General features: G+C 32.8%; 1 protein-coding gene across 1 annotated transcript; it reads left to right on the forward strand.

Moving 5' to 3' along the window:
* Positions 1–5208: 5208 nt before the first annotated feature.
* LOC109809717 (DEAD-box ATP-dependent RNA helicase 27) lies at positions 5209–11963 on the forward strand. The gene is made up of 11 exons (XM_020373103.3): positions 5209–5612; positions 5695–6066; positions 7009–7092; positions 8338–8379; positions 8594–8665; positions 8754–9053; positions 9878–9916; positions 10019–10123; positions 10390–10458; positions 10549–10674; positions 11626–11963. The coding sequence occupies exons 1-11, from the start codon at positions 5319–5321 to the stop codon at positions 11737–11739; spliced, it is 1617 nt and encodes a 538-aa protein (XP_020228692.1). The 5' UTR covers positions 5209–5318; the 3' UTR covers positions 11740–11963.
* The last annotated feature ends 1353 nt before the right edge of the window (positions 11964–13316 follow it).

Raw genomic sequence — 13316 nt, forward strand, 5'->3', positions numbered from 1 at the left:
AACTATCAAAAAATTTAAATTATTAATAATTTGTAAGTTTATAATTTGATTTTGATTTTGGTGTAAGTGGACAAATTTCTATTTGATTTTGATCTAAGTTTGTAATTTGCTTTTGTTGAACATATATTATGTACAATATGTATGCATTTTTAATTTTATATGATTATATTTATTTATCTATAGTAGTTTTTTTTTTCTTTAACATAAAATATATTTTTTTTTTCATTTTTTTTGCAATTTTTTTATATGCGGGCTGGCCCACCAACCCGTCCTTAGGCGGGGCGGGCTAGCGTTCTCAACCCGTTTTTCATTGATGGCTCGGCCCGGCCCGGTCCATTTTTGGCGGGTCGGGCCAAAACGGGCCGGGCTGCCCGTTTTGCCACCCCTACAATGTGTATAAAATGTTTTTATGATTATCCATTAATTTGAATTAATGAAATAAAGTATCAAATAACTTTCAATTTTTTAAAATTTGTAGACTTTACTATATATTTATAAATTTTAATTTAACAATTGAATCATTAAAGTTTATATAGAACTTAAGTTATTGAGTGTAATAAGTTTAGGTAAACTTACTTTTAAGGTAAATGAATCCCTTTTTTTTCTCTCTCTCTATATATATATATATATATATATATATATATATATATATGTAAACCATAAGGGATGTATGCCCCATGCAACTATTTTTCTTCACCTTATATGATTTTAAAGTTGGTTGAGTCTTTTTGGGCACTACTCTATGAGAATGAGCCTATTGTGTTTCTATTGCTAAGTTGCTGAGATATTATAGTTGTGTCGTGTTGGTTGTAAGTGTTTCCTTATGGGTTTATGATCTCAATTTATAATAGTGGGTAAACCTCTTAAATATCCTCATTCACCACAAAACTAATGGTGCCTAGATATAGCTTAGACTATTGAAATGGTGGCAACTAATGTGACTCAACAAAATGTTGATATGACTCAATAAAAAACTACAAACTTGCAATATCAAGCCATGTTGGCCAAGTAGTAGACTACCTTGGATTAAATGAAGAACAACACGGTGGTGGTTAAAACACTTAGATCAGTAGTTCCTCAGGAGTATAGTGTTCTAAGTGTGTTCATAAAGGTTAATCCACCATAATTTAAGAGTGATAATGCTCTAGAGGTGGCTAACCAATGAGTTAGTGAGATAGAGAAAATCTTTGCTTTTCTATAATCTGTTTCCATTATCTGTTGTGTGATTTGAGTTGGCAAAAATATTCAACCCCTTCTAATGTATTTTTTCCCTACACTTGTAATCATTGTTAGAATAATGGTTATTAATCACTATTTGAATAATTGGATTGAGTACATTGTAATTGTGAATGGATCAAAAGTTATGAATAATTGTAAGGTTCTTGAGAGAGTAAGGAATTGATTTGTGGATTAATAAAATGAAATTAAGGGTTTATTTGAATAAAATAGCAATGTATTAATAGGATTGAACCTATAAATCACAATTAGACATAATAAATAAATTAGGAGTTTATAGTACCCTAAAAGTACTAACATAACAAAACTACAATTGTACAAATTGTGCATTCATATTAAGCATGAACTCCTCATGAGAGTTAGCCCAACTCTACCTCTTTTGAGGTTAAGCGTATATAGGCTGACACTAAGCATAATAACCACAATAAGCTACACCTACTTTGATGCCTAGTGAGAGTGTTTCTTTTCTAAGTGCAATAATCATAGGGAGACCTGTTAACTTTAACTTTAAGTGAGACTAGGTCTGCACTAAGCATAAGAGTCACAATGAGAACCTCTTAGATTGACACAAAGCATGACATGTGGTAAGTTAAACAAGGGAGCTTTAGAGAGCAAATATTGCTCTTTGTGCTTCTGACACTAACTATGAGTAATGTGGTATTGTGCATGATGGTGCTAGGAAACAATCTCTATTCTATGTTGTTATGGTGCTAAGCAAGAATAAAGTCACACTAAATTATAAATTACATTTGTATTGGTAGGAAATTAGAAAAGGTAGGAGTTTAAACAATAAAACAAGGAATGTGAATAATTATTCCCCAAATGAGGTCATTAGTGGAAAAAGGGTCTAAATAATTGGTTGTACAACCAATTTTGTTCATGTTGATGTTGTATCTGAGTACTTTAAAAACTAGGTGTTGATCAATTTTGAAAATCACATACAAAATCGATTGTTTCATAAGCAATTTTGTATATGCTTTAGGTCATAATGTTGTTCTCCACCACCTGCAACTCTCTCCTCATCCTTTCCATGTTGCACACATTAAACATTTTTTCCTTGACGTGCCGCCTCAACTCCTCATTCTCTTTGTAGATCTGCTTCGTCTCCATGGCCTTCACCTCCACCCATTTCTTCTCCACTTGCTTCGTCTCCCAAATAGTTGATTTGCAAACTAAAATCCCAATAAAACAATATATTTCCATCATAAAAATAACCAAATTTATAATCAATTCAAGTAAAGCATACAAACAATCAATCAAATACAAAGATAGAAAATGAAAACAAACAAATGTTCATGGAAGAGCAAGGCCACAAACCACCTACTTGAAAAAAAAAAACACCGTTGATTTGTAGTGGAGAAAGGCTATTTGTGGTGTTGTGGAGTAACACCAAATTGGAGCGTGCTAAACTTATCTTGACTCGTCTTTAATGTATATTATTGATGCATAAAAACTCTAGTTGAAGGTATAGTTTGTAACTTCATTTTTTTATATCATGTACCTAAAAAAAATTATTTATAATATTTAAATTATTTAGAATTTGAATTATTTTATTCATTTTGAATCTAAACGAATTACATAGTATTTGAATGACTGAACGTATAAAAAAGATACAAGAATTGAAAAGAAAGAAACAATAAATTGGATAAAAACTTTATTTAAATCAATTAAATATTTCAAAGTTCAATACATCTCTACCAATAGAAAATCCACCAATAAAATCAAGACATACTTAAATCAAAGCCCACCTAAATTAATCTGTCATTTAGTCGAGTTTGAATCTAAGGGGGTTGTATTGGTTTAGGATTTCGTAGGATTTTAAAAGATTTTTTTTGAGTAAAAAAGTCCATTGGTATTCAATCAGGATTTTATGTCACTTAAAAACAATCCAGTGGTATTCAATCTGGATTTTCAAGATTTTTTTAAGAGTCCATTAAAATCCACTGGTATTCATTTGAGATTTTTTACAACTTAAAAACAATCCATTGGTATTAAAAAATATAAGGATTTTAAAGGATTGTTGTGTGAGAGGGATTTTGAAGGAATTTCTAGTGTTATCTATAAATACCAGATTCATTAAACAATCCCATCCAAACCCATCGGATTTTGAAGGATTGTTTGAAGTGATTTTTCAAGTGTTTTAAGAATTTTCAAGTGAGTTTTTCATTTTTTTTTCTATGCTCCTGTCTTCTCCATTTTTTCTCTACTAAAATACTACACTATTGTTCATTGCTCATATATAATATTGTAGTACTGTTCTCATCCCATTCCCTTATTTTGTGAAACTCTGATATGTAAATGATAATGTCATTGACTTGCTCTATTTTTCTGTTCGTTCTCTTTAATTGACTTGCTTTATTTTATTCTATGTAGTTGAATTTGTTCCTTTATAAAACACAAAAAAATGCTTGAAATTTCAACTTTTAAGTGGTAATATTTTTTATAACACAGGTCAAGAAAAGAAAAAGGTGAAAGATGAAATTGATATCATAATCTCTACAATATATATATATATATATATATATATATATATATATATATAAGATGAATTTGTTAGGGTTTTTGTGAGTAGAATGAGATGAAAATGGATCTTAGTTGGGGGAAGAACCCTCTCAGCACAAAAACTGCGAACTCTCTCATTCCCTTGAATTTGTAACTCTTTTCCCTCCTCCTTTTATGAATCAATAATTATTTTATTTTTTTTACTATGAATTTTTCTTTTTATTTTTATATTGTGAAATTAAGATTTTTTTATATTTTAAAAAAATAAAATTAACATAAGACATTATAGTATCTAATTTTTTAGGGTTTAGGATTTATGCCTTCATTAACTTATTTTTTAAAAAAGGAAATATTGTTAAAATATTTGTTAGAAGAATTTATATTTATAAATATCGTTAAAAATTATCATATAATATATAACTAAAATAATATATATATATATATATATATATATACATTCTCTATATTTAAATACTTCCTTTTATATAAAAAAAATTATATATCTAAATATTTTCTCAGTATCGAATATACTGATTTTTTTTATATAAAAAATTATCTTATGTTTCTATATTTTTATTTTTACATGTTTTTTTATAATGATTGAAGTATTTGATCCATTTAGATAGCCAAAATATATTCGATCTTGTATGATTGGTATGCTTCTAAAAATAATAATATAATTTTATTGATTTTGTCTCTTATGCATAATTATTTATATAACTAGTTTTCAACATATATTATTTTAGTAATTCAAATGAGAGATTCACAAGGAAATAATAAAGAAAAAGGAAAAGAGAAAGAAAACTATGAAGTTTGGACCAAGGAGGATTCCGATGAATTGTTACAATTGATAGTGGATGCTATAAAAAGATGATAGGATATTATGGAGAATTATTATTATTATTTATCTAGACATTATTATTATTATTATTTTTATTATTTTTGTCTTTGACTCTTTTAAATTTGAATGTATGAATTTTTTTTTAAATCTTATCAAATGTCAAAACTCCACAAAATCCCACAGAATCCATTAAAATCGTGATTTAAAAGTCTTGCAGAATCCATTAAAATCCTCATTTTAAGTCTTGTAGAATCCTGCAAAATCTTAAAAGTCATGAAAATCCTGCAAAGTCTTTTAAAATCTGCAGGATTTTTTTTAACTAAAAAAGTCCTTTAAAATCCTAATCCAATACACCCCTCTAAATAATATAATTTGTAGGTTATATCAATTTTGGCTATATTGATCCAAAATTAATTGTATTCTACCGTTGATCATCCCTAATTCATTTGGGTTTGCTTCTTTGGACCAATTAAAAAAATGGAAAAAAATTTGAATTCTTGAGTTGCATTCATATTTTGAAATAATAATAATAATAATAATAATTATAATAATTATAATAATTATTATAAAATAAATATAAAATAACAAATAAAAAAATAAAGAAAAACCTAGCAGAGCCCAACGCGAGGTGCTTGTACCTACTAGGGTTTAACGAACGGCTAAACAACAACAGAGACTAGTTCAGTTATTCGGCTGTCGCAAATTCTGAAAGGAACCAAAACCCGCGGAGGAAGCAGCTATGGCCGAAGCAGAGCACAACGATACCTCTTCGCCTGAGCGCGAGGACCAAACCAAAAGTAACAAGAAGAAGCTTCGCAAGAGGAAGAGGCCTCATAAAACCGAGCAGAAACAAGAGGAGGAGGAGAAGAATGACACTGCGCAAACACAAACCGAAGATGAAGAAGAAAAAGAGACAGAAACGAACAACACCGTCACATCAGGAATCATGAGCACCGAGTCCTTCACCTCTCTGGAACTGTCCGAACCCACTTCCAAAGCCATTGCAGACATGGGCTTCCACCGCATGACTCAGGTGACGACGCCGTTTTTGCGTTTCATCTTATTTTAATCGATTAATTAGTAATCGCGTTTATTCATAAATTGAAATCACGCAGATTCAAGCGAGGGCGATTCCGCCGCTTCTGGCCGGAAGCGACGTTCTCGGCGCGGCGAGAACCGGTGCCGGAAAAACCCTAGCGTTTTTGGTGCCGGCGGTGGAGCTTTTGCGCAGCGCGCAGTTCACGCCGCGTAACGGAACGGGTGTTGTTGTGATATGTCCGACCAGAGAGTTGGCGATTCAGACGCACGCGGTGGCGAGGGAGGTGCTGAAGTATCATTCGCAGACGCTAGGGTTGGTGATTGGAGGCTCCGGGAGGAAGGGGGAGGCTGAGCGCGTTGTTAAAGGGGTGAACCTGTTGGTGGCCACGCCGGGTCGCCTCCTCGACCACCTTCAAAACACGAAGGGGTTCGTGTTTAAAAACTTGAAGGTAGATTCTGGATCTTTCACATGGTTGTTAACGTGTTTCGGTGACCTGTTTGGGTTTGCTATGATGTGCATGTGTTTAATTACTGACACTGGCAAACAATGTAAGCATTTTGTAGGTTAGTTATTTGGGGATTTGTGATGTGTGTTGATGTTGATTCATCGAATGCGTGCTCTTGCTTGTTTGTGAGTGGTTAAATGTTGGAAAGTAATAGCTTAGTTTTCAAAAGAAATGTAATAATTATGTGAAATGAGCTGAATTAGAGATGCTCTGCATGAGGCTATTCTCTTGTGCACAATTTGGCTTTGGAGTGTACTTTTTAGTTGAAGTCCTTGGGGTGGTACAAATACATTTGTCTATTTGTTTGTATTTGGGTACTAGCCTACTAGGTAGCATCTGTTGAGAATATGACTGAATCTTGCTGAAGGTGATGTTGGAAGACTGATATAGGCTTAAGTGAGAAAAGCACAGATAAAATGGAAGATGTTTTGATTAAAAGGCAAGAAATTTTTAAGAAAAATTGTTAAAAGAGACCTTGTTCTGAATGGGGTTTTACTGCAAATTTGGTTGGTGATAGAGCTCTGAAGGCTTTGTTGTTGTTGTAAACTTATCTGGTGGCATAATGATAAGTCAGATGTCCTTATTATCACTGCTTAGTCTTCTGCCTTCTATGTTTGTTTGTTGTTCAAGAACACATAAGAAGAAACTAGTTATTAGGAAGGGAAGCTGGCTGTTCTTCAAAGCAATCACAGTATTCAATGCTGACATGTCGTAACTTCTGGTGTGGGAGGCTTTTCTGTTTTTTCCCATTTTGGAGTGATGACTCTTGATTTTATTCCTTTTATATATTTCATTTCTGGAATATTAGCAGTTGCATGCATCTGTAAGTCTATATCCTGGTTATCCTTCTTACACTGAGGACTGAGCTCTTGTTTGATTTGGCAGTGTCTCATCATTGATGAAGCTGACAGGATATTGGAATCAAACTTTGAGGAGGAGATGAAGCAGATTATTAACTTACTTCCAAAGGTATTCAGAACTTTTGCCATTTGTTTCTGTTATCTCCTTTCCATCCACCTATTTTGTTGTGCAATAAGGTAATAAATATGAAATTGCATCATGTCCAACAATCCAACTGTGTCGCTGCTTTGTTGATTGGATTATTTAACTGGAAAACACCAAACAAAAAGTACTAATGTGATAAATATAATAATATTGTTTAATAGAAAACTAAATTGGACAAATAATCCAACTGTGTTGCTGCTTTGTTGATTGGATTATTTAACTGGAAAACACCGAACCAAAAGTACTAATGTGATAAATATTATAATATTGTTTAATGGAAAACTAAATTGGACAAATAATTAACAGCAAATATTTTTCTAAGTGGTTATTTCAATTTTCAAGTGTCTTTTGAGCTGTTAATGAAAATCAATGAAATTTTATGGTCCCAAGAAGAAATGAAATGTTTTCAAAAGGTCTAGAAAGAAAAAAAAAATAAAGACAGGAGGTGACATGTTTTATGAAGGAAGGTTCACATCCCATTTAATATTTTTTTTATAACTAGTATGAGTATTATTATCTCCATCAAGTTGTAAAGTTGTGCAAGGTGGTTTCAACTTTCCATTTCTACTTGAGTCTTTTCTGGTGCTATGGCCTTTCGGTGTTTACTCCTTTGCACCACTGTCTGGGATTACTTACTTTCCCCTAACCGTAATACTTCCTAGTGAGTTTTTTGAGTTTGATAGCATGTTTTGGAAAGATTTTTTCCCATCATTTCAGCTGATTTCAATGAAAAAAGCTTTTACAAAAAAAAAAAGCTGGTTGTTTGGGACAACTACTTTGGTAAGCACTGCTTTTTTTTTTTTTGCCTGAAAATATTTAATCTGAAAATTTGAAAAGCTTATGATTATTTTTCAACAACTTTTTTTCTCCTGCAGCTGATTTACTACATAAAAACTGTTTTTTTTTGTTATATCCAAACGAAATTACCGATGTTTTTACCCCACAAAGTACATTTCTTCCGGTAGTTATATGATTTTTGTATTAATGTCTCTCGTAAAAGTTCCAAATATGTGTGGTCAGTTGACTGGCATGTTTTAAGTTTGGGGCCAATCTTTGAAGGCTGAGATGTAGCTGTTGTATCTCCTATTTAATTTTTCCCTTGTCTCTCTCTCATGTAAATTATACTTAGCTTTTAAGTCTATATATCTAGATTTTCTTTCTACTTAATATCTATGAGTATGGCTAATTAAATTGTTTCTCATTTAACAGAAAAGGCAAACAGCTTTGTTTTCAGCTACACAAACAAAGAAGGTTTGTTGTCATTTCATCCTTATATTGTGCTCCTTCGTCTAAAGCTAATCTTAATTCCAGTTTTGTTTTCTTATTCAATATTACCAAGAAACGAGCATTTTTCCCATGACACACTTGAAGTGAACGCATGTTACATTTGAGAATGGGAATCTGGGAATGCAAACATATATTTCTTGTTGTCTGAGCTTTTGGATAAATTTTGTGTTAAATGCAGGTTGAGGATCTTGCCCGCTTATCATTTCAGACAACTCCTATCTATATTGATGTAGATGATGGGAGAAAAAAGGTGATGCCTCCTCTCTTCTATCATAAGCTCTGAAATTTGTTTTTCAACATTATTATTACGTTGACTGACATGATCCTTATGAATGTAGGTCACAAATGAAGGATTGCAGCAGGGCTATGTTGTTGTTCCCTGTGCTAAACGTTTTGTTGTTCTATATTCATTTTTGAGGAGATACCAATCAAAGAAAGTGATGGTCTTTTTCTCTTCATGCAACTCTGTCAAATTCCATGCAGATCTTCTCAGGTGTACTGGGTTGGACTGCTTAAATATTCATGGAAAACAGAAGCAACATGCCCGAACTACTACGTTTTTTAACTTCTGCAAAGCAGAAAAGGGGATCTTGCTCTGTACAGATGTTGCTGCTCGTGGACTTGACATACCTGATGTGGTATGTTATTTTTTCTTGTTAAATTACATGAATATTTATGGCCTGTAAGTGTTTTTAGGTTGTATCATACTTTTAAGGATTACTCCCAAGACTCTTCAGTTGCAATTTGCAACTAATCAATCACAACTGCATGTACAGAAATGTCTCAAGAGAACAATACAAACTTTGTTTAGAAAAACTTCCATAAAGAAGTTAAAGAAGGGAAATTCTATAGTAAGTACTCTAGAACCTAGGTAGCCTTGTCTGATTTGAAGCATCCTTTGTCATTGGATGACTGGATGAATTTGGATATAGAAACCGATGATAGATGCAGGGTGAAACCTCCAAAAGAGAAACACAAGCAGGAGACGAGATATCTTACTAAGAGAAATGTAAATAGTGCCAAATTATGAACGAACAGGTAAAACATGTCAACTAAGCTAAGCTGAACAACTGGGCTACATGAAAGGACTAGAAAGAAGACCACATTATCTCACAATATAGACAATAGCGAAATCCCCGATGCTATACTAAAGAAACAATACTGAAGAGTCTTGACTCTTGCCCACTTGAGACACCCGACTTCCAACATTCCCAAAAATACCAGAGTTAACTACAAACAGCTAGCAGCAGCTGGACAATGTTAGAATACATTGTGACGAGTCTAAGAAACATTTGGAAGGAAACTTTTCTGTGATCTAAAAGCCTTCCAAAGTCATTAGTGTTGACTCTAATAAAATGTAATGGCAGTAACACAGTTCAACTTGACTTAACAATATAATAGTTGGAAATCAAGAAAGCGTGTGTAAACATTTTATCACATTTTTTCCTTTTCTGCTTTGCAGGACTGGATTGTGCAGTATGATCCACCTGATGAACCAAAGGTACTTCTTGTTCTTTATTGATGGTTGCTATCTTTTTCCATTTGTTTCTCTGCAGTCTTATACTTCATTACACAGTATAATATGTGATTATGCTGCTTCCAGGAATATATCCATAGGGTTGGTAGAACAGCACGTGGGGAAGGCGGAAAAGGAAATGCTTTACTTTTCCTGATTCCTGAAGAATTGCAATTTCTTCACTATTTGAAGGTCAGTTTCTCTCTTTTTATTGTAGAAGGTAATAATAAAAGAGGCTTCTAATGTATACTCTTGCTCTATCTTAGAAAGTTTCAATATATAGAATACTTGAGGAAACTTTTGGTTTGTCATGCCTTGTGCCTGTTTCCGAGAAAGGAAAGACAGTTTGTATTCCAATGGAAGTGTATAAAATTTGTTGATGAAATGAATGAATAAAATAATATATTCTTGGATTATTATTCTGAATCATGAAATTATAAACTTATGCTTAATTTTAGGCAGTGAAGGTTCCTGTGAAAGAGTATGCATTTGATGATAAGAAGCTTGAAAATGTACAATCTCAACTGGTATGTATATTCCTTCTCAAATGCTAATTAACATTTTATTTAATGTGTCAACAAAAGTTTATCTTACACTGCACCATCTGGATTGTGCAGGAGAAGTTGGTGGCTGGCATTTATCATTTGAACAGTATGGCTAAAGATGCATATAGGTCATATATATTAGCATATAATTCACATTCCATGAAAGATATATTCAATGTTCACCGGCTGGATTTACTGGTAAAACTCTCATTACATTTTACGGTAGTTATTTCATGATTTTCTGAACTGTTAAATATTCATGCCCATCAAATGGACACGTACACTTTCTGAACTGATCTAGGTCCAAATTTGTGTGTGCGTGTGCATGAAAGAACACCTACATACCTCACTGGACATTATAAATCATCTGCCTCCGGTAGTTCTGCTATTTTACTTTCATTTTAATGTCAAGCCTAAGAATAGCGGTACATTGTAGTAATGGTCGAGTAACAAGATTATAAGAATAAATAACTCAAACAAATAATAAATAATTACACATGGCAACATAAAAAAGGGAGTTTTGGTAGGGTTCTTTTTTTATACTTTTGCAGCAAAGTTCATCAAATTGTGGAATATATGTTATAGAGGATAGATATATAGAGGCAGGAGCTGACAAGCTATTTATAACTTTCCCTCGTTTCTTTGTTACCTACCCAACTCCACTATATTTTAATTTCATTTTTCTTTATCATAAACCTGGTCCATCCATCCCCTCCTCATCTAACATCTTGTGTCAAATACTGGCAATTTGTTAATCTCCTTTCTTTCCTAGAATAACATGCGTATTTCTCTTCCCCTGTTCTATCCTTGTTAATTGCTAAATACTAAGCTCTCAGGCCTGTTTGACGTTATGCTAGCTGCAAGATGGGTAAGACTCTGCACAATGCCGTGCCAGAAAATGTTCAAAAGATGTTTAGTGGCAGAAAGTAATAACTTTCTTAAGTGCTAAATTCTTCCCATTCTGTGATTTTATCAAATAAGTTGTGTGGCAGTCTGGCTTGTGTAATGATTGTTTATATTAGCCATGTTATACCATGCCCCCGATGAGGAGGTGCTTGTAAAATATCAAAACTATCAAACTTCTTGTCAAATTGTTGGACATTAAATCAAGTATCAAGTATAATTAGACTAAAATATGATATTTTGCAGGCTGTAGCTGCTTCATTCTGTTTTTCAAACCCACCGAAGGTGAATCTGAACATAGATAGCAATGCTTCAAAGCATAGAAAGAAAATACGCAAAGTGGAAGGAAAGAGAAGATGATGAAAGGCAATTTGTGAAGCATTAGCAGCAAAAATGCGAGGGTTGTGCAGTGGTGTGATTCCCACGCCACTCCATGAAGTTTTGGTAGGAACCCCAAATTAGTACGAAGAGATGACTTTTGTAACTTTATCAAACAACTTAGTTATTCTTAGAGGCATCAGAAAAACTAGAATGTATTGTGGCATTTTTGAACTGTAATATTCAACATGACTACCCGTGTCCCATCCTACCTTCCAATTTTTAAGCGCATTTCTTTTGTTGTTGAAAATTATATCATCAATTTTCGAAAACATTTATAAAACAATGAAGTACTAAAATGAGCTACATCAAACTTTTTCGTGATATACTGTGCATGTACGAACCATACTAGATACCAACTGACCATTCTGTCTTCTCTAAGTTCTTGACAGTCCATTGTTAATGTTAAGGTTTCAAAAGTTCTGAAATTAAGTTTATTATAATGTAGCATAAAAAAAAACCTATTCAGATCAAATACATACAAGAATTTCGAAGGTTCAAACCTTATATTACGTTTCCCTCCCCGATTCCTGGTGAGACATCCATTGATGCAATCACAATCATAGGTCAAGTTCAGAAGGGGTAAAAGAGGAGTGAGTTAGACTTCAAAAGAAGATACAAGTTTATGTTGAGCTTTGAGTCACTTTTAATAGTCTATTTTTTTTTTTATAAATATTTTATTTTATTTTTGATTTTGTATTTTTGGGTCAAATATTTTAGAAATTTATTTTCGGTTAATTTTTTAGGAGTGTGTTTAGTATTTTAGGAAGATTTAACTAGTATTTGAAAAATGTGTTTTGAGGCTTGTTTGGGTTAAGGGAGAGTGAGAAGCCCTTCCTCTATGAAGTGGATGTCCACTTTATGCACCATACACTTGTTGGTTTCACATAATGGCTACCAAGTCATATGTTTTACATAAAAGTTACACTTTTTGCATGTTTGTTTTTACACCCTCATTTTTATTAACACATTCCCATCACATGTTTTGCACCTTGTCATTTGACAAGCTCTTATTTACTCTTCTAGATCTAGGATGTTGGCATTTTTAGGGAGAAAAATTTAAATTTAAATTCAAATTTGAACTAGAGTTAGTTGATTTGAGTATAAGTTAACCAAGTTCTGGTTACATTATCTTGGTTAGTTTAATTTGCACCACAAGCTACTAAATTCTATATATAGGATCTCATTGTGTATATTTCATCACTTTTGATCATATATATGGGAATTGAGATTGATTTTTTTTTTCCTCTCATTTTTTAAGAGTCTAGGAGTTTCCCTCTTTGGGTGTGATTTTGTATGCATCTCTTATTAAGGGTCATTTCCTCTTGGAGAGATGCATTTCTTGGCTTATCTTCTTCTTGGAGTAGTGCCACCATCTTCTAGTCTTTTCCATTATTTGAAGTTTCTTCTTCATCAAAGACCTCATTAATGAAAGATCAATAGAGGATGTAGAAGCATAGAGAAGAAGGCAATCCTCCTTGAAGTTTTATTCCATCATCCATTAATGATAATTGACAATACTCAAATATCATTGGTATAATTTATTATGACTATGAATA

Source organism: Cajanus cajan, chromosome 6 (assembly GCF_000230855.2).
Source record: "Cajanus cajan strain Asha chromosome 6, NIPB_CcT2T_4, whole genome shotgun sequence".
Lineage (NCBI taxonomy): Eukaryota > Viridiplantae > Streptophyta > Magnoliopsida > Fabales > Fabaceae > Cajanus > Cajanus cajan.

Excerpts from the sequence above, each read along its gene's own strand:
- LOC109809717 (XM_020373103.3), top strand. The coding sequence starts at position 5,319 with ATGGCCGAAGCAGAGCACAACGATACCTCTTCGCCTGAGCGCGAGGAC. Across the intron at positions 7,093-8,337 it reads TTATTAACTTACTTCCAAAG|AAAAGGCAAACAGCTTTGTT; the intron begins GTATTCAGAACT and ends CTCATTTAACAG. Across the intron at positions 10,675-11,625 it reads TTCACCGGCTGGATTTACTG|GCTGTAGCTGCTTCATTCTG; the intron begins GTAAAACTCTCA and ends GATATTTTGCAG.